The sequence below is a fragment of the Mastigoproctus giganteus genome, chromosome 14 (assembly GCF_048544385.1).
Source record: "Mastigoproctus giganteus isolate SK-2022 chromosome 14, ASM4854438v1, whole genome shotgun sequence".
NCBI lineage: Eukaryota > Metazoa > Arthropoda > Arachnida > Uropygi > Thelyphonidae > Mastigoproctus > Mastigoproctus giganteus.
In genome coordinates this window covers 42,167,169-42,189,226 of record NC_143588.1, presented here as the reverse complement: position 1 = coordinate 42,189,226, position 22,058 = coordinate 42,167,169, and the positions used below count along the sequence as shown (strand labels likewise).

Sequence of the window (22,058 nt, the reverse complement as noted above, 5' to 3'; positions counted from 1 at the left end):
TGTTTGCAATACTAGGGTGCCTGCCCACCCACTGATGAAAGGCCAACAAGCCTTGAAACATGTCTGGAGAGCCTGATATTCACGGAGTTTCCGAGAATGGGTAACAACAGTCTTCTCTACTGGGGAAGTGTTACCTATTGGAGGAATTTGAGTTTTTGAGTGGTGTGAGTTGAAGAGTTACTGTCCCTTTCATTCTTCGACATGTTTCTTTTCCTCTTCCACTATTACTATTACTTTCCCTCTACCTTTTTGCTTTTCTAAGTCTAATAGGGACAAATGGTTTCAATTTTATAATTCATTTGTATTTAATAGATCTGATCTAATGGTTTTTTTTTTCACATTAAATTCACAACAAGCCTTGAAACGGAGTGTGAGTTGAAGGAGCAACTGTCCCTTTCTTCGTTTTACGGCATTTCCTTCCTCTACCTCTCCTACTATCACCTTTCTACATCTTTATCTCTTTTCTAAGTCTAATAGGGATAGTATGAGGATAACCGAGAACTTTATCCCATACCATATTTCAAAACGGTGCTGTCTGGGTGGTTGGTGCTCACTGAGAATAAGTAACCATAAGCTTCTCTGTTAGTGAAGCATTACTTATTCGAAGTAGTTGTTGTTGTTGTTGTTTTTGGTTTTTAGGAGCATTAGCAACTAAGGCCATATTGCTCCGGGAATATGCGCTGGTCATTCTCTGACCTTTCTGCATCCTCCATATTTGGTGGTGACGGGCTCGAACCCCAGTCTAATCAAGTAGTGTAAAACATGATAACTCGTGAAGGATGAACACAATATAAGATACAGTTGAAATGATGGCTTTACACTATTATTGTAGTTTTTTTTTCCTTTAAGAGTTATCTGTGGTGTTTTTACACCGATATTATATACTATTATTATGTAATGGTCATTAAATTGTAGACATTTTTTCAGCAGAATTCATATGCAACGTTTCAGATGTTCTGTGGAAAGGGGTGGATAATCTGCCCTCAGTTTTGGCTTTTTTTATAGACTCAGACATGTTAGGGATATTTTACTTGTATAGTCTCTTGGTTTAACTTTCCATAATAAATAACTTTAACAGCAATGCACAAAAGTAGAAACCAAGCATGAACTGTGTTAGCTGTATGTCTATTTTGTAATCATCCAGGTTTTCTTTTTAATAAAGATCCAGATTAACAATTTTTTTGATAGGCGACTTCAATAAGTATAAATCTGACTCAAATAGAAATTTAAAATGAAGAGGACATGTTATGATGAATATATACCAGAGCAAATAACAACAATTAAAGTATTTAACAGCCTTCCAACCACCTAGTTTGGCCAGATTGCAAGAATTTATTGGTGTAGTTTGAAAAAAATACACCAATTATATTTTGACAAAATATATAATCATACAGTGAAGTAAAAACCGCACCATCTTTCAAGCAGCAAGTGGCATTAATTAATGCTACCTGATTGGTTGATTAATTAATTAATTTAATGACGATGCTATATAGGGTGGAAATAATAAATGCAAATTACTGCAATTTTCTCTCATTTGTTGCTTAATTAATTAATTTAATGACGATGCTATACAGGGTGGAAATAATAAATGCAAATTGCTGCAATTTTCTCTCATTTCTCTTTTTTTTTTTTTTTTTTTGCTGTTTCTGTTTTATATAATAAGTAGGTGCATGTAAGGTAAATTATATGGAAATATCAGCTATCCAAAATAGCCTTGGTTCTAGTTGTTTCTGATGAACAGGATTCTACTTCATTTGGGGGGGGGGGGGAGAAGAAGAGGAAAAAGCAGCAGTTAGTGAAATACAGAACAACCACTGAATTACTTACAGAGAAGAGAAATAGAAAAATGTATTACGCAAAGGAATGGGGTTACATTTCATTGTAGGTGTTGACATAATTTTCTTCACTGCATTTTTGTATTGCTGAAAAGACCATAATTACTCAAAGACACAATCATGATAAAAAAAATATAATGCCGTAAATGTTTTTTTTTATTAAACTATAAAAATATACACAGGGTGTTAGAAAAGTCTTTGCATTAAAACCAGTTTCAGCATTGTTAAACTAGTAGTATAACAGAATGAAAACCAACTTCATGATTTCATATTGATTTTATTTAAATATCAGCATTTTCATATAACACATTACAGAAGTGCTGACAGTGTTTTCCATTATATTGTAAGCATAATGCAGCATATTTAATTTTATTGTAAAACATTCATTGGCGTTTCCTGTGTAACTGAAACAATATAATATAATTTTATATTGAGATTTTCAACTCTTCCATTGTTTTAGCCCTATCCGTATAAACAAGATTTTGCTGCTCCCCACAAGAAAAAAATCAGATGGCATCAATTCATGTGATCGTGGCAGCTAAATTTCCATGATCATCTGACAAATTATCTCCAAATACATCTGTCACTTAGAGATTTGGGGACAAATTTGTGGAACATTTTACAGTGTGTAATATTTTAGAACAATATTATTCAGAAACTATTATATCTTGGAAGAAAAATGGGCCCCAGTGTATGCTCTTGGCATCATAACCCAAACACCAATATTCTGATTGTAAACAGCATATCTAGAAGAAAAGATAGAAATATATATATACTGTTATATATACAGGGTGTCTCAAAAATATTGGTACAAACGTTTAGGGGAGGTAGGTAACATCTAAAGGAATGTGAATCGCATAGGAACCCATAACCGGAAACGTCACAGGAAAGTAGTAGCAGAGGCACAAGAAGCAGAAATGACAGAAGACAGTAATTAGTGGCAAACATTTATTTGACATAATATTAACAATGGAGTACAAGATGGATGCATTCCTGCCCGGCAACCCAAAGGTCGCAGGTTCGATTCCCGCCTCGGGCTTGGATCAAAGTAGTGCAAAAACCTTGGGAGGTGCAATATGGCCACAGAAGCCGATGCGCCAATAACTACCAAATCAAAAAAAAAGATGGATGCATTTCAAGATGCTACAACAGACGCTCGAAGGTTCCACCATGAGACGCGATGTATGCGTGACACCAACGCAGCATGCTTTCGCAGATACGGTCGAACACCCCTGGAGTTTCTTTGACAGTAGCAGCAGTGCAGACAAGTCTCTCCACGAGATCCATTTCCATCTCCACAGGCGATTCATACACGATCGATTTGAGGGGTCCCCACAGAAAGAAATCAAGGCTCAATAAATCAGGTGAGCGTGGGAGCCAGGCAACGGGTCCACCACGGCCAATCCATCAATGCCCAAAATGCCTGTTCAAATGGCCACGAACACACCTTCCATAATGGGCAGGTTGGGAGGTCCCCGTCATGTTGAAACCAAATGTTGCATCTCACATTTGCTGGAACATCGTCAAGTAATCCTGGTAAAACTTGTTCAAGAAAGATCCGATATTTAGCAGAGTTAATGCGGGATGGTAACAGGTATGGGCCGACTAAGCAGTCACCGACCATACCTGCCCACACATTTATTGCGAAGCGATGTTGTGCCGCATGGGGGCACACACCGTGTGGGTTGTCGTGAGCCCACACATGAGCATTGTGCTGATTGAATAAGCCTTCCTGAGTGAAATAAGCCTCATCCGTGACCAAAACATAGGCTGGAAAATTCAAGTCTTGAACACTTTCTTGGAGAAACCACTGTGCAAAAGCCACATGTGCAGGATGATCTTGGGGGAGCAGTAACTGTGCTCTTTGGAGATGAAAGGGGGTGTAAGGAATCATCGTGACAGACACACTGTACACTGTGAGACTCCTAAGGCAGAGGCAACAGCACATGTGCTGGTAGTAGGATTATTCTGGACGGCATTGAACACACCTTCTTTCATGGCGGGAGTTTGCGTCGAACATGGTCTGCCCGCACTACTCCTGTTACCTCTAAATGACCCATAATCACACAAATTTTGATGCACACACACAAATAAACGGTGTTCCGGTACATGTCTGTCTGGGAAGCGTTCTCCATAAATTCGTTGAGCTGCTTGTCCATTGCCCTCTGCTATTCCATACACTAGGTGCATGTCTGCCAGCTCACAATTCATATATCGATGCATGCTCTTCTTGCAGCGACTACTGCTTGAATGAGTAAACCAGAAATTGTCCCTCTCGCGAACTGATGAACAGCACCGTATACCGACCAACGGTACTGTTTCCGGTTATGGGTTCCTATGCAATTCATGTTCCTACCTCCGCTAAACGTTTGTACCAATATTTTTGAGGCACCCTGTAGATAACAGGGATTTTCTGATGTCCACAAACAACTGTTTTTTGAGAGTATGTATTCTGAAAGATGAAACCGTACCTTGTCACTGTAAAATGTTTCACCGATTATATCGATTTCCTTAGAATGATATTTTGAAACTATTCACAATAAAAAGCCCTCTTTTCGCGATTGGCCTCTAATTCCTGCATGGCCATAATTTTGTATGGAAAGAATTTAATTTGTTTTCTTACAGGTTTATAGGCTGTAAAAATTAAGATATTTCTCTCTTGTGCTAGTTTTCTCATTAACTTCAAAAGGCTTTGCTGAAACTTATCAGAAATTTTCAACAGCTTGTCCTCCATGAAATCCAAATAAACAGTCAAAATTATTCCCAAATTCCTGCTCTTGAGTGACATTGTCAAAATAAATAACCAGATTAGTTAGTCCTTGAGATTGTCACAGACATTCTCTCAGATATGCCAGACAAGCTGTACTTGCTACCTGGGAGTCTAAAACACTGATGGAACTGATGTTCGGGTGACACTCAAGTCAAGTGGACCCAATTTCGGCGAAGTCTGGACGGTCTGTGACAGCCAAATCCTCTGTTTGCACCTTCACAATGGTGGGACTGTTAGTAATCCTGGGTATAACCTCCATGCACAAGTACATGGTGGGTGACCACCCAGGTGCGAACCAATGTAAGCAGGGGTCGAGGTGTGGCGCCCACACCTCATGGAGGAATGTCACCCCTCTATGTTACCAGGCACTACTAGGTGGTAGATGACTCATCAGCCGGTGCCATACCACCACTTTGCTTACTGGAGGCTTGAAGTGGTGGAACCCATGTTTAGTCTCTAGAGCTAAGTTCCAGTCAACCCTGCCCTATCTCTTCCATCATGCAGTATGATTGATGACTTTTGAGGTTACGAAGAACATCATGGCAAGATCCAATATTCCTTACATTTCGAGGGTACAGCTCTAAAACGGTGTTCGCAGGCTGGCCGCTAGTTCGTACACCGGACTGAATCTATTGGTAACTCTCTAGGAGGCTTCCGGATCAGCTAGTGTATAATCTTGCTACCTCTACTCTGCCAGATAGTGACTGGAGGGAGTCCGAGTAGTGTGTATGCAGGGAGCATTGTCGAGGCCACGTTATGTCAAGGATCTGGGTATATTCTTATCATGTGTACGCCATATCCAAAAATCTCATTACTTCATACAGCATGTCCCATCCACTTTTTCTTACTATTGAATACACCATGAATCATGAATTGTCAAACTAATAGAGCAAGCTTATCTTCGAAAAGATCTAAACCTCCCAAGCACTTCCTAGTTCATTTCACAAATATACGTGGTCTCAATTCTAATCTCAGCGATGTCCATTTCCACTTGCTGTCTGCCAAACCCCATGTACTTTTTCTGACAGAATCTCAGTTATCGGTTGATTCAACTACTGCTCATCTCAGAATACAATTATTCGCTGTATGATTCCTTTCGCCTCAAAGGTGGTACTTGTGCATATGTCCATTCTGATATTCCCTGTCAGAGACTTGCCAATTTGGAATCCCCTCTCTTTGATCTTCTCTGGCTTAAAATCTCTCTACCTCATTGTATCAAATTCATCTGTTGTCTCTACCGTTCTCCCAACTCCACTAATCTTGGAGCTCTTTGACTTCCTCTCTTTGCAACTTGACTTGTTGCTAATGCTCCTAAACACCAAATAACAAACAACAAACAGCAACTTGACTTTCTCCAGTCCAACTTTCCTAACAGTGAGGTAATTTTCCTTGGTGATTTTAATGTTCACAACTCCAGCTGGCTTCCGTTTTCTAGTCACACCAACCCAGCTGGTCGAGATGCTGAGGCTTTTGCAATTACTAATGACCTTGCACAGATTGTTCATTTACCTACAAGAATACCAGACAATCCTAATCATACAGCCAACACGCTTAAATTTTTCTCACAAATAACCCTTCTAAGTACACGGTCGAAGTGAGTGGTCCTGTAGGCATCTCAGATTACAACTTGGTGATTGTCTCTTCTCCAATGGAGCCTTTATCTCATGGCTATTCCCAACCTCGTATTGTTTGGCATTACAAGTTGCAAAATGGGATGACCTGCGAGATTTCTTTTCCTTGGTTGGATTATGTTTCAAAACTTCTGATGTCAACGTTTGCTCAGATCATGTCAGTGAAATTATTCTTGCAGGAATGGAATCCTTTATCCCACACTTCACTTTAAAATCTTGTCCTTTATCTAAACATTGGTTTTCCTATAAATGTGCTAAGACTGTTCAAGAGAAGAATGTTGCATATCGTAATTGGCTTGTTTCTAATTCTTCAGTTTCATTTTCTGCCTACACCAAAGCTCGCAACAATTGTAAAGCAGTTATTAAACAGTTCAAACTAGAGTTTGAACAGGCTAAGAGTAGAAAACTTGCTTCTGGCCCTAATGGTAGCCAAGCATTTTGGTCTCTTGCCAAAGCTGTTGGCCGCAACTTTTGCCCATCTCTGCTCCCACCTCTATCCAAACCAGATGGTTCTGTTGTCACTTCAGCCAAGGATAAAGCTGACCTGCTAGCATCCCATTTTTCTTCCAACTCATGTATTAATTATCCTGGTAAAACACCTCCCACCATTCCCAACACGCTCCATTCAATGCCTCCTGTGGTCTTCTGTCAAAAGGATGTCAGAAGGATTTTGACGAATCTTGATGCTAAGAAAGCTCCAGGTCCCGATGGTATTTCTCCACTTGTTCTCAAAACCTGTGCTCCTGAACTTACTCCTATTCTTCGCCACCTTTTTTTCACTTTCTTATTCCAAAGGTGTTTTTCCTTCTACTTGTAAATTTGCTCTTATCCAGCCAGTTCCTAAAAAGGGTGACAAATCCCTCCCGTCCAGTTATCGTCCCATTGCAATTACTTGTACTATGCCATGATATATCATTTGAGTGAAGAATCCCTTTCTGCTCTGCTAAAACTGTATAATAGAATCTTTGGCGAAGACTACTACCCTACCAGTTGGCGTCATTCTATTGTATTAGCTTTCCCAAAACCAGGAAAGGACCATTCAGATCCAGCAAATTACCGACCAATAGCGTTAACTAGTTGTATAGGAAAAGCATTAGAAAAAATAATTAATGCCAGATTGACATGGTTCCTAGAGACTGAATGCATTCTAAGTCAAAATCAATATGGATTTCGAAGAACTAGATCAACACTTGACCTTATGGTCAAAGCTGAAGGAAACATCCGAAATGCATTTCCCTGGAACGAAGACATATCATCACCTAGTGATGATATGTCTTGACATCGAAAAAGCTTTTGATACAACCTGTCGGTATGGAATTCTTCACGATCTCTATGAATCCAGTATTCGTGGTCATCTTCCAAAATTTATCCAGAACTTTTTGAGCAATAGGACCTTTCAGGTACGATTTCACTCTGCTCTCTCACAAACATTTGTGCAAGAAGAGGGGGTCCCTCAGGGTTCTGTGCTTAGTGCCACGCTCTTCTCTCTCAGGATTAATTCCATTGCAAAATGTATTCCCGACACAGTTGAAACTTATCTGTATGCCGATGATCTGGCGATCTCAAGCCACTTACAAAACATGCGTTTCATTGAAAGGCAGCTTCAAGGTACAATTAACAAGCTTGTTCAGTGGGCCAAAAATAATGGATACAGACTTTCAAAACAAAAAACAACAGCAATTCGTTTTTGCCATAAACGGAATTTACATCCAGATCCCGATTTACATCTTGATTCTCATCCAATTTCTTTTCAACAGAGTATTAGCTTTCTTGCACTAATTCTGGATAGAAAACTTATTTTCTTAGAGCATATTAAACATATTTGTACAACCTGTCTAAAGAAGCTGAATCTCCTCAGGGTAATTTCTGCTATGCCATGGGGTGCAGATTGGTACATGCTGCTGCACTTATACCAGTCGCTCATAAGATCCAAACTAGACTATGGGTCACCTGCATATGCCTCAGCTAGAGAAAGTGTATTAAAATGGCTCGACCCAGTACATCACAATGCCCTCCAAATTGCACTGGGAGCTTTTCGTACATCGCCAGTTCAGAGTCTCTATATGGAAGCACATGAACCACCCCTATTTCTTCGTCGGCAAGCTCTGTTATTAAGTTATGCAGCAAAAATCAGAAGTTTCCCACATCATCCTATAAAACAGTATTTATTCACCCCAAAATGGCATAATTTGTACCAAAATAAACCTTTGCAGAATAAACCATGTGGCATTAGATTACAAAGCATAACTACATGCTGGGAACTAAATATGAATGACATAATTCTAGATATTAGCACAGCTATGCCACCATGGCAAATACCCTTGGCCAATGTTGACCAACATTTCCAACAATGGGGAAAGAATGCACTTCCAAATTTCAGTATTCAGCAGATCCATGCAACTCACTCTTTTCAGTTCTCTAGTTTTACCCAAATTTACACTGATGGTTCCAAGACAGATAGTAAAGTTGGAGCAGCTGCAGTTCTACCAAACATTACAATATCCCAGCAGCTCCCTTTGGAGTACAGTATTTACACCGCAGAACTGTATGCTATCCTGATGGCTCTAGACAATGTAAAACAGTCATTATATCCTCAAACTATTATCTACACCGATTCCTTAAGTGCTGTATCTGCTCTTCAGTGTAAATTTCCTTCCAGTCATCCGTTTCTACAACAAATTCAAACCAAGTTAGTGCAGCTTCTTGCAAACAGGCAAAATTTAATTTTTTTGTGGATACCTGGGCACTTTGGAATCAGAGGAAATGAACAAGCGGATCTTGCAGCCAAGAACGCCAGTCACATAAAATCAGACATGCAGATACCTTACACAGATTTAAAACACATCATACATACCAATGTTAGAAAAAAATGGCTATCCATTTGGCAGGGAGAAAAAAGCAAAAAGCTTTTTCAGATTAAAAACGATCACAAGAAGTGGCTATCAAGCCTAAGAGGCAATAGAAAGGAAGAAGTAGTACTTGCTAGAATTCAAATAGGACATACTCACCTAACTCATAGTTATTTACTCACTCAGGATGGCCCTCCACTATGCAGCAACTGTCAAACTCAACTCACAGTAAACCACTTGATCATTGAATGCCCATTATATCTGAGAGAACAAAAAACAGCTTTCTCTTCACATCTATATTCTTCTAATAAACTTACCTTACAACATATTCTCGGAGACTGACAAGATATTAATGATGTTTTTACCTTCCTCAAATTGATAAACAAATATCACCTGATCTGAATCCTTTTATTTAATATAACAATCATGTATCAAATAAGATTGAAATAGGTGCATTATGGCCTTAGTAGCCCTTGCACCAATAAATCCAACAAACAACAACAACATTGCAATTACTTCTACTCTTTTTAAAGTAATGAAGAAATTAATTAATCGCCAACTCTTTAACTACCTAGAAACGTTCCATCTGATCAACGATCGCCAGTATGGATTCCGTCAGTGTTGATCCACTGGTGATATTCTGGCTTATGTTACCCATTTATGGACAAATTCAATGGAAAAGTTTGGTTAAACACAAGCAGTTGCTCTTGATATATCTCGATGGCTTTCGATCGTGTTTGGCATAACAGTCTTCTAAACAAGCTTCCATCTTATGATTTGACAACTGTTTTTAGTAATTGATTATCCAGTTTTCTCTCTGATCGCTCACTAACGGTGATGGTAGATGGCTCTCTGTCTTCTAACTTCTCCACTAATGCCGGTGTCCCCCAAGGTTCAGTTCTTTCCCCCACTCTTTTCGTCTTGTATATTAATGACCTTCTTCCATTGACTGGAAATCCTATCCATAGTTTTTCCGATGAAAACACATTGCATTCCACTTTCCGTTTTGAGAAACCTTGCCCTGCTCAATCAGCTTCAACTTCTCGAATATCCGCTACCAATTCCTGAAGTGCCGATCTTCGGGTAATTCTCCAGTGGGGCAAAGACAACTTAGTTGATTTCAACCCTTCTAAAACTCAGTCTTGTCTTATATCTCGCAAAAAGGATTCTTCTGCTCCTATGCTTATCTTTAGTGGCACTCCAATTTCTAGGCAAAATGATATATCTGTTTTGGATTTTTACCCTGACTTCTAATCTCTCTTGGCACAAGCACATTACAAATATTGCTTCCTCTGCATCTAAAAAACTTGGTTTTCTCTTTCGCTCTCAGCGTTACTTTTCTTCCAAACAGCTGCTCACACTGTATAAATCAATATGTTCCCACATCTGGGGTGGTGCCCCCAAAACCTCTCTCAGGCTTCTTGATTCCATTCAGAAGAGGTTAGGTTAATTAATGATTCATCTCTAACAGAATCTCCACTTGCTGTCTTATAGACGTACTGTTTCTGCTGCATGCCTCTTCTACAGATACTTCCATGGGCACTGTTCTTCTGAATTGGCTTCTATAATTCCCGCTCTCTCTTTGAAAACAGGCCAAACATGTGCCTGCACCAGCCAACATCCATTTATTGTCCAACTTCAAACTCACAGAACCAACTTTTCATCTTCCTCATTTATTCATTCAACTGCCGTTTATTGGAACAACCTTCCTTCTTACGTATTTCCTGAAAATTACAGTCTACAGAAGATCAAGTTTAGCATCCCATTTTTCTTCAAATTTTTTTCCCTAAGTCAACAAATATCTTCTTTTGTCTTTTCAACCTCCAACCCAAGCATGGTACTAAGTACTATAGGTTTAACGTTGACAAATGTAATGTACTACATATGGGAAACAGCAACCCCAGAGAAACATATCAACTCTGTGATACTACACTGACAGTGGTAGAGAATGAAAGGGACCTGGGGTTGGTTGTGCAGGCAGATATGAAGTTCTCTGAGCAGTGCAGACGGGCTGCAATAGTAGCTCATGGTGTATTGTCAGTGATATATAGGAATTTTTCTAGCAGGGATAAGGAGGTGACTATTCCCTTGTATAAGGCAATGGTCAGGCCACACCTAGAGTACTGTATACAGGTCTGGAGGCCTCATTTCAAGAAAGATGTAGAGCTGCTGGAACGAGTACAGCGAAGGGCAACAAGATTAGTAAATGGAACAAAGGGGTGCTCTTACGAAGAAAGGTTTAAGTTTTGCAAATTACAGTGTCTAGAGACTAGGCACCAGCGAGGTGATCTGATAGAGGTGTATAAAGCCTTGAATGGTTTAAGCATGCTCAATGCTGATGGGATTCTTCCTCTTGCTCAGAATAATCACCTAAGAGGGCATAAATTCAAATCGAGGAAAGACAGATGTAGGATAGACGTGAGGAAATTTGCCTTTAGCCAGCGGGTGGTTGGTTGGTGGAACAGACGTCCATCCCTTGTCGTGGAAGTTGATAGCCTAAATAAGTTTAAGGCTCAGCCGGACAGGTATTTCGAACGAACGGAAGGGTGAAGTGGAAGGTTTTTTTTTTTTTTTTTGCCTGATACTGCATAAGCTTGCTTTCTTGCATCAAATGCCTCTACTAATGCTAATGGTTCTAATACCTCTCGTGTTTGGGGTTTACATAAAAAAAAAAAAAAAAAAAGTTAAACATGATTTTCCCTTTACAAAACCATGCTGAGTATCCTTCAGAATTCCATTTCTATCTAAATGATCCATAATTCCAACTTTGATCATTGTCTCCATGATTTTCCCCACTGCCTGGTAATTTCCCACTTCACTCTTAGAATCGCCCTTATGTATTGAGTTACATTAGCACTTTTCCAATCCAACGGAATCACTCCCGAGTCCAGTAATACTCGCATAATTAGCCTCAATAGTTCAATGCACTCACTTGCTGCCTCCATTAAGATTGTAGGGTATATACCATCAACCCCAGGAGCCTTACTGGCTTGTAGGCTGCTCAAAAGTTTTATTAAATAAACGTGAAATGTCAACATCATTAATTACATTTTTTTCAACTTCACTCCCATAATTTCTCATTGACATATTTCTTCCGTAAATATTGATGCAAAGTAACTGTTGAGTTCATCTGCAACTTCAGCTGGGTTATTTAATACTATCCCACGTCCATTACATAAGGGTCCAATCTGATTTGTTCTTCTCTTCTTTGCATTTATATATGTGAAGAATTCCTTATCTCCCCGCTTTGCCAGCAGTTTCTCATAATCTGCCTTTGCCAGCCTAACCTTTTCTGTGGCACTATTACAGATCAATATGTAGCTGTTATAGACTTCTGTACTTTTTTATTGCTCTTTAACTTTTCCATGCTGTCTTTTTCTGCTCAAGTAATCTGGCAACTTCATTATTCATCCAACTTGGAATCCTCCTCATGGAGTATTTATTTTTTTAATGGTATATATGCATTCAAGGCTTCTGTGATTAATGTTTTAAAGCTATTCCATAGTTCGATTGTATTCACTCTGCGAGATATCTACCTGGTTAATAAAGGCCATGTAGCACCTTAAGCCGTCGTAATAGCCTTTCTTGAAGTTATAACCCATTTCTTTGCCTTTAACTACTGCTACCGCTCTCTTCATTGTCCACCGTAGAACTCCATAATCACTTCCTGCTACTGGTTCCTACTGTCAGCCCTATTATGTCATCTGGTTCATGGGTGATGATGAGGTCTATAGTATTTTTTTCCCTAGTACTTTCCCCGACATGTTGATACAAATAGCAATCATCTAGTTAATTTAAAAAATTTGTCCCCCATTATGGAGTTTCCCTCCCATTTGCTCCAATCAATTAGAGACAAGTTAAAATCACCCATAATAAGACATTGACACTTAGTTGCCCATTCCATTTGCATGTAGAGGCTCTTATCATAATCTTCACAATAACGTGGCTTGTAGATTACTCCCACTCATACCGATCCATGCTCTCCTTTCCAAGTTCTGGAAAAGTTATATTCAGCTATAGATGTATACGAAGATGATAGTGTAGTGGTACACATCTTGCTGGAATCAAATTATTAGCTAGTTATCCAGCATGTATTGTGGTTCTAAAGTGCCTGTGAACAATACAACAGAAGGCTCTAAAATGAAGTTATTTATTAGTCACACCAATGAATACATTATAGTTTATTTTCTTTGGGTTAATTTTAAAGTAACACTTCTTTTCACATTCCTTTCCTTTTTCTTATCACTGATTGTGCTTTTAATTTCATAAATTGTTGAAGGACTAAGTTTATACTCCTTTCTATGTATATTATGAATCTTTTCTGCTCTTCTGCAAATGTTCAGTTTCTGTTTTAAATTTAACATAAAATGTCTGTTTTTTCACCAATTTTCTGATATTTTTGGATACCATGATGCAGAGGCAGAACTATGAATTCCCTCCCCACCACCTCCCACAGTCAGGTTTAGGAATGGCTCCTATATGATCTTTAATGTGGTCTAAAACCAATGGTGAAGTTCTTAAGGCTAGTTTTAGACAAAGAATTTGCCATTTTGGAGTATATCCAGCAACTATGGATACCTGCTGGAAAAAACTCAATATCCTTATAAAGCGTTATCAGAAACAGCATAGGAAGCAAGTCATTCTACCCTTCTTAGATTATACTAAATATTAGTGAGATCTAAACTTGAGATTATTGACCTAACAGTATGATTCAGCATAAAGATGAAGATATGCAAAGGCGCAACAGAGTTAATAGGGTATTAAAAGCATATGAATTTTACCAACTGTTGTACAAACAGAAGAGTCCATGCATGTTAATGGACTCATATTTTAAGTGACCTCAGCCAAGCATATCTACAACAGAAAAAGCTTCATTGTCTGTGGTCAAGATTTAAAAAAAAATGAAAATAAAAATGTTAATTTTCTTTTATTCTGTAGTTTTTCTTTCTCTATGACCTAATGGTACCACATTAAGTAAACGAAAAATCCCAAAAGTTTCAACCTTTTATTATTTTGCTGTTATATAGTTAGACAGTTTATTATGTAATTTATGCGAAATAAGGAAGTCTATTTTTTCCCCCTCTTACTGCATTATGCTCTAACAACTGTTGCATTAAAAATTTACTAAATTATTTTTCAAGTAATGCATCAATCATTATAACATGGGAGTATATGGGAAATCACCATTCACTTAACAACTTGTTTTTGAGGAACCTAACTCTCTCATTAAAGTGAGATATACCTCCTGTATTTGCCTTTTGTGAAGAAAGCATTCTAAATGCAGTGGGAAACAGCTCTCAAAACACTTTTTGAAAATATAAATTTTTTAAAATTATTCTTAATTAAAATTTGTGTTCAGTATTGTTACCCATTATCTGTTTTATTCCTTATTTTAAGGTTTGAAAGATGAATTGCAGCCAGTGATTATAGTTGTGACATCTGCTCTTATCTGTTTGACAACTGTGGCTTATCAAAAATCGAAAATACAGTGTCATCCAGTGTTGGAATATACTGTCATTGACAGACAGAAATTAATAAATATTACTACAATGGTAAAAATCTTGTTTTTTTTTTTTTGTTTTTTTTTTTTTTATTGCATTAAGTTCTAAAGAAGGAAATTAAAAATTGTATAACAATATTTGGGTACTAAATATCTGAGAAAACGTAAAAGAAATTTCTTTCAAAATATTACAAATGTTTTAACTTAACATAATGCAAGTGCAAAGTTAAGAGAGGATAATATGGTTGGATACAAATTTGAGCAAGAGATAGAATAAATCCTGCTTTTTCTCTCTCTCTCTCTCTCTCTCTCTCTCTCTCTCTCATAGATAAAGGAACCACTAGGTGGCAGTGATCACAGTGTACTGATGTGGGATTTACTTAAAGATTTAATTACCATCAGGGGTAAAGGAAAGGGTTTTTGCTTCCGTAAAGGTAAGTACAGTGGTCTCTGACAGTTTTTAAATTCTGTACAGTGGGATCAACTGACGACGTTACCAACAGTAAATTCTAGGTGGGAAGCATTCAAGGAATTAATCGTGGATGCTACTAAAAGTTTCATATCTATTAAGAAATATTGTTCAAGGTTTAGGCCTAAATGGTTATCTAATGAACTAATGAGACCCGTAACAGAGAAGAAAAATGCATGGGATGCATATAAATTATCAAGTGACACAGAATCCTACGGCAGATATAAGCTAGTCTGTAATCAGATCACAAAGGAGGTTAGGCAGGCGAAGGCAGATTACGAGAAATCCTTGGCAAAAGATGCTAAGAAAAACAGCAAGGATTTCTTTACTTATATAAACTCTAAAAGGAAGGGGATAAATCTGATTGGTCCACTTGACATCGTTGGTTCGACTGTTGATGATCTTACTCAGATAGCAAACAAACTGAATGAGTATTTTGCATCTACTTAATAATTCCTCACACATGAGGAATTATTAAGGTTTGAAAATGGCAGAAGGTTATCAAATTATAGCAGGATACTTAATGATGTTGTAATAACTGAAAGCAAAGTGGAGGAGAAATTGTTGAAGTTAAACATAAGAAAAGCACCTGGGTTGAATGGGATCTATCCAGTTATATTAAAGGTGGCAGCAAAGCAACTAAGCAAACCCTTAGCCATAATTATGAGAGCATCCTTGGACTGGACTCAGGGGAGCTTCCCACTGACTGGAGATGTGCAAATGTATCCCCAATTCACAAAGGGGGGATCGAAGGGTGACATGAGTAATTACAGACCAGTTAGTTTAACCTCTGTTCCGGGTAAAATAATAGAGTCATTGGTTAAAGATGCATTGCAGGATCATCTAGACAAGGCTGCAGCAATAATTCAGACACAGCATGGGTTTGTTAAGGGAAAGTCTTGTCTGACAAATTTGATAGGATATTATGATGTGGTTACAAAGGAACTGGATGCAAAAAATAATTTTGATATCATATATTTGAATTTCAGGAAAGCTTTTGACACTGTTGTGCATGGAAGACTATTGTACAAATTGGAGCAGAATGGTATTAAGGGTAAGTTGCTACAATGGATAAAAGGATGGTTAAGTGGGAGAAGACAGAGGGTGGTAATCAATGGGTGCTGCTCTTCGTGGACTAATGTTATTAGTGGAGTCCCACAGGGTTCAGTGTTAGGTCCACTGTTGTTTTGTATATTTATCAATGATATTGATGAAGGTATATCAGGCTTATTGTCGAAGTTTACAGATGATACAAAGGTTGGCAGGGTTGTTAATGACAGTAATGGCAGTGTGCTACTGCAACAGGATCTAGATAATTTGGGCAGGTGGGCTAAGAAGTGGCAACTGAAGTTTAACCTTGACAAATGCAAAGTACTGCATATGGGTAGAAGTAACGTGAGAGAAACTTACCAACTGTGTGGTACTACACTTAAGGTGGTAGAAAATGAAAAAGACCTGGGAGTAATTGTGCAGTCAGATATGAAGTTTTCTGAGCAATGCAGACAGGCTGCCAGGGCAGGTCATGGGGTTTTGTCAATAATATATAGGAATTTTGCTAGCAGGGAGAAGGAGGTGATTGTCCCTCTGTATAAGGCAATGGTCAGGCCACGCCTTGAGTACTGCGTACAGGTCTGGAGGCCTCATTTTAGGAAGGATGTAGATTTACTTGAGCGTGTACGGAGAAGGGCAACAAGATTGGTGAGGGGAATGAAGGGATCCTCTTACCAAGAGAGGCTTAAGTTCTGCAAATTGCAGTGGCTGGAGATTAGACACTTGCGCGGTGATCTGATTGAGGTGTATAAGGCCTTGAATGGGTTGAGCACGCTGAATTCTGATGGGATCCTTCCACTTGTTCAGATTACGAACCTAAGGGGGCATAAATTCAAATTAAGAAAAGACAGATGTAGAATAGATGTGCGGAAATTTGCCTTTAGCCAGCGGGTGGTTAATTGCTGGAACAAACTTCCATCTGTGATTTTGGAAGTTGACAGGTTAAATAAATTTAAGGAGGAAATGGACAGGCATTTGGAGGGAATGGTGTGATTTTTTTTTTTTTTTTTTTGGCTGATGCTGCATAAGCTCATACACTTGCTTTCTTGCATCACATGCCACTACTACTATACCTGAGAATGTCTGCGAAAGCTTCAAGGACAAAGTTTTGATGGCCCATTGCTCCAGTTTTGTGACCTTCATTTTTTCCTTTAGGTTTTCTACTTTAAATATCTCCTGTTCTTCCATACTCCACTCTGTTGAACTGGATCCACACAAATAAGATACATTTATGAGAATATGATAAAACTGTTTTTTTTATACATCAGTCATATTTATAGGCAAGGTAGATAACTTATTGAACATCCCTTTTACATATGAAAATATGCCATAAACACAGACAACCAACCCCATAGTAGTGATGTGCTTGTGATCAAGGTATTTGTAGAAATCTTGCAGAACTGAATTTTATGAAGTATTTTCATAAAATGAAATAATTGTTTGTTATATTGATTTAACTAGTATGCCTGATAGAGATATTGACTTCACAGGTAATCTGTGTAATGGCATGCTTACTCTCTTGGGTTGTTTCACTTTTTTGTACTTTTACACAAGATGTATTATTCAGCCTGTGGTTGTGCAATTTTATTGCCAGTTAAAATACCTGTAACTTATAAAATATATTCATTACTTCTAGAGCTTCCATTAATTCTGCATGGGAGGAACAGTAACTTCCTCCTCTGCTGCTGCTGCTTCTTCAGCAGATCTCAAAGTGTCATTTTCTAATGTAGTTTTTAAAAGGGATATTGAACAAAAGTAGTTTTCAGTTAATTTTAGGACACATCTTTATGTTGTTAAGTAATTTTAAATCGATTTAACCTTCCATATTGACAGCTCTCTGTACCTTCCTCAGAAACTTAAACTAAAAAACTTAAGTTATAGTGCACTCAGATTTGCTACATTGCCACTACTCATTACAGACAGGAAACAAAATAAATTTAAACAAAGAACTTTATTTATCCTGCTTGTGTTCTCCTGTTCACTGTTTATTTCTCTGATGAAGGTCCTGACATATAACATTAAACTAAACACACGAGGGTTTTGGCCAGTGCTGTTTCCATCAGATCTGATCTCTTTGGAATTAGGTTGCTTGTTAATGCAGTTCAAGGTGAGCCATTAAACTTTACCTAATGCAAAATAAAGTTGTGAGACAGCTTTATGTTGCATTAAGTTTTCATTAAATTAATTTTTATTGTTTTATAGTTGGGGAAGGATGTTACGTGGCTGATTTCCATGTAGATTAATTACTGTATTTAATAACTACTCTTATACCACATGAAATTAATAATATAGTTTATTAAGCTTATCGCTGAAACCACTATACATTTAAGGTGCCGTTTCAGGCATCTTATTGATACCCATCATCAGACCATGCTACTGACAGACTCCTGCTTGCTAATGCTACCAGAATCTGATGTACATAAATGGGCTCTAGTAGCATCGGCAAGCAGGAGTCTGTCAGCCACACGGTGTGATAATGGGTATTGGTATGATGCCTGAAACATCACCTTAATTGTATAGTGGTTTTGGTGATAAGCTTAATAAATTATATTAATAATTTCATGTTGCTTTAAATATAGTATTAAATATTAAATATAGTAATTAATATATTAAATATAGTAATTAATCTGCGTTTTATTACAATGGATGGAAATAAGAAGTGAATATATGCATTTATTCTCTTTAACTAATTAACCATTAATTTGAATATAAAGACACTGTCTTTAATGAGTTTTACATTTTCTTACATTGTTACAGCAGACTTTTACTATAGTTTATTATACAAATTAATCTTTATGATTCAACAGATGAATTTAAATCCTTCATTATAACTTATCCAATATTCACACATACTTATTAACTTATAAACCTTTTCTTCTAGTCTTTGCATTCCACCTTCCTGACAGCTACTCTTTACTTTTTGGATGATGATGATGATGATGGAAAACATTTTTGCTGGACAATTACAACAAGAACAAGATCATCTCTGTTTTCTCTTGTTAATGCCATAAAAGACAGTTGGGAAGAGTCATTTAGAATTGATTTACCTCTCACCATGTGTGAGAATTGCAAATGTAATGAATGTGCATTTAATAATTTAATAAGTAGTAATATTATATTTTAATTGGTATTATTTCTGTAGTATATGTTTAAGATATATTTATGTTATATTAAAACTACTGTATTTATTTTGGACCTAAATTCACTGATAAGTTACAATTTATATTTATTGTGCAATTTGTATATATTTCATAATAGAACATGTATGTAATATAGTAATGATGCCCTGCCATTCATTCAGTATTTGTGTATTTGATACTATGTACATTTTTGTATATACTGTTTTTAATAATAATATAATGTGTTTTTTATAATTTTTGTAGAATCTTGAACAAAATATGTGAATTAGCTCAGTAAAAAAAAAAAAATTTAAATACTGTTTAACCCCCCCCCCCCACACACACACACACCTCACCCACTTTAGTGGGAGTACTTTATGCATTTTGTGCAAAAAAAAAACAATAAAATTTCATCAGTCTGAATTTTTAGTATTTCTCTCGTGTGATATTCATTTTTGATTTGCATTATTAATCATTTAATAAAAAAAAATGACTAAAAAATTCTCTGAGGTTGCATGTTTGTGGCCAAAATATGTAGTGTCCAACATAATTATACAAGACTATTAATTGCAGAAACTGTCGAAATTAAATTACAGGAGAATTCTGTTAATGTTCGCTGACCATATCTAATCTCGGACTTGTGGTCTTTTAACACACATACACGCATGCACAAAGACAAATAATCCCTATTTAAGTTCCATGCTCACTCCTATTCAGCAATTTTCATTCCTGTGATCACGACACACGGTCAAAGCATTGTCAGCTTCATGAGGGAAAATCGTTTTGCAATTTTTTTTTTTGTTAAATTAATTTTTTACTTAATTTTTAATTGCATTAAGTTGATTTTTAATTATTGTTAATTATTTCTTACTGTAATATAAGATTTTCGATTTTTTAATTGTTTTTGTTTTAATTTCTGAAGAGTATCATACAGAAGTGTTTTACATATCATATTGAAGTAAACTTCTCTTATTCTTTTACAAATATTGATATCAACGTAGAGCATATTGAGAATTATAGCTCTGGTTCATACTATCAAAAAAAAAAAGTGTATAAAATCAACCATGCTGCATCAGTACCTAGGTTTTTTTTTCTAATGTACCACTAGAGGGTTATTACTCTGATAGGGGTATATATTTGACCCCAGAAACACTGTCTGCCGTGATGAATAGAACATTTAATTTTTATTGTGCTTATATAGTATTATCACGTTAAAAAAAAGGATAAAAACTAATTACGTTTAACTTTATTATTATGAGCTTCTGATGTCTGAGGCAAAGTGTACACCCTACAGCCATTAATATGGTATATATATCAGAAGATACATTAATCAGCCACTTGTCATGGCAGATATTCTATACTGACATAACATATTAAGTGATGATTATACAGCTCTGTAAATAAATTAAATATTCTTGATGTTTCCCTGTGTTTTCTTAAATGCCTACATGCATATATCTAACATCTAGCTTATATATATTAGTAGCTTATAAACATATATATAATATGCATATATATGTTTATTTAATGTGTTTATATACACTATTATAGCTTTGTATATTGTATTATTTCACGTGGTATCATGGAAATCTTGCACAGTTCAGAGCATAATATTTCAAAATACAGTTTTTTATTAATTTGTTTGTGCCTAGCAATTTTTGCTGAAGGTGTGAAAGTTGGCACATATACTGTATTTAATTTTCCATAACCCTCCCAAGCACCATAGTAGACTTTTTAGTTATTTTTATCATAGGAGTGACCCTATCCTGAAATGGTGATACCATTGAAAAGGTATGTCTTGGTCATACCTTTTCAATGGTATGACATACCATTAAAAAGCCCCAGTCCGCTTTAGGAAGGAAGTTATTCACATTTCTTTCTAAATTATTTTAACAAATTTATTTTTTAACTATTACTCTCTGCAACCCTTTTTATTTATTTTATTAGACATAATACTTTCTGTCATCCAGGGTTATGTGGTGGTGGTGGTTTGATGTGTTGGCAGTCAGTTTGAGGGTCCTTAGCTATCAATCACAGACATGTCGAGCTATTCATGTGTCTTTGGAAGAGAGACATCATTAAATAATTTTATGTTCGATGAATTCAGGAGTTCAGCATGCTGAAGCATTCTACAAAAGAGTATGGAGGTAAAGTCTTATTTTTTATATATATAAGTGCACAATTGTAGAATTCATTGAAAGTCATAACTCTGCTTATATTTACCTTTGCTAGTTCTGTATGCATGTTGCACTTTTATCACCACTGGGCTGTTCTGCGTGAATAGTACATAAAGCATCTTCAGTTTCACCAGTAACCTCTTGTTCACTGCAGAAGCAACAGCCTCACGATCATTTTATTTTTGGGAAGTGAAAAAAAATGGCATGGTGATATGCCAGGTGAGCACAGGTGAGGGGTTAACACAATGGAATTGTGTTTTGTGAGGTCGTGTTGCACTAGAAAGCCAGTAGCTTCCACACTTCTGGTGATTATTCTTGACATCGTTGCTGAATTATATCTTAGATTCAGCACAGTACCAATATGTAACTTTTTTTATTCACAATGACACCTTGAGAAATGAATTTATAGTGCACAGTACCACAATGGTAAGAACATTCTTTCCTTTTCAACCTGTGTCACCAAAATTTTTGTATTCACAGTAAATGAGGTTATGTTTTTAGTTGATGATTCACACTTTGTGGATCACAGAGAAAACACCGTCTTCTTAGCAATGATTAACTCTAAAGATAAACTCTAAAGCAATGATAAACTTTTTTTTCCATCTTTGAATCATTCAGTTTTGTATAGTTCCCTTTATTTATTGCATTCAGTTATTGA

General features: G+C 36.8%; 1 protein-coding gene across 1 annotated transcript in view; it reads left to right on the top strand.

Annotated features, from left to right (window-relative positions):
* The window catches only part of LOC150075083 (uncharacterized), a 175,539-nt gene extending 156,311 nt beyond the window's left edge, over nucleotides 1-19,228 (top strand). The window contains exons 15-16 of the mRNA XM_090389087.1: nucleotides 14,483-14,637; nucleotides 18,986-19,228. Of these exons, the coding sequence (XP_090245213.1) occupies nucleotides 14,483-14,637; nucleotides 18,986-19,228 (398 nt within the window). The remainder of the gene's footprint in view (nucleotides 1-14,482; nucleotides 14,638-18,985) is intronic.
* Nucleotides 19,229-22,058: the final 2,830 nt, after the last annotated feature.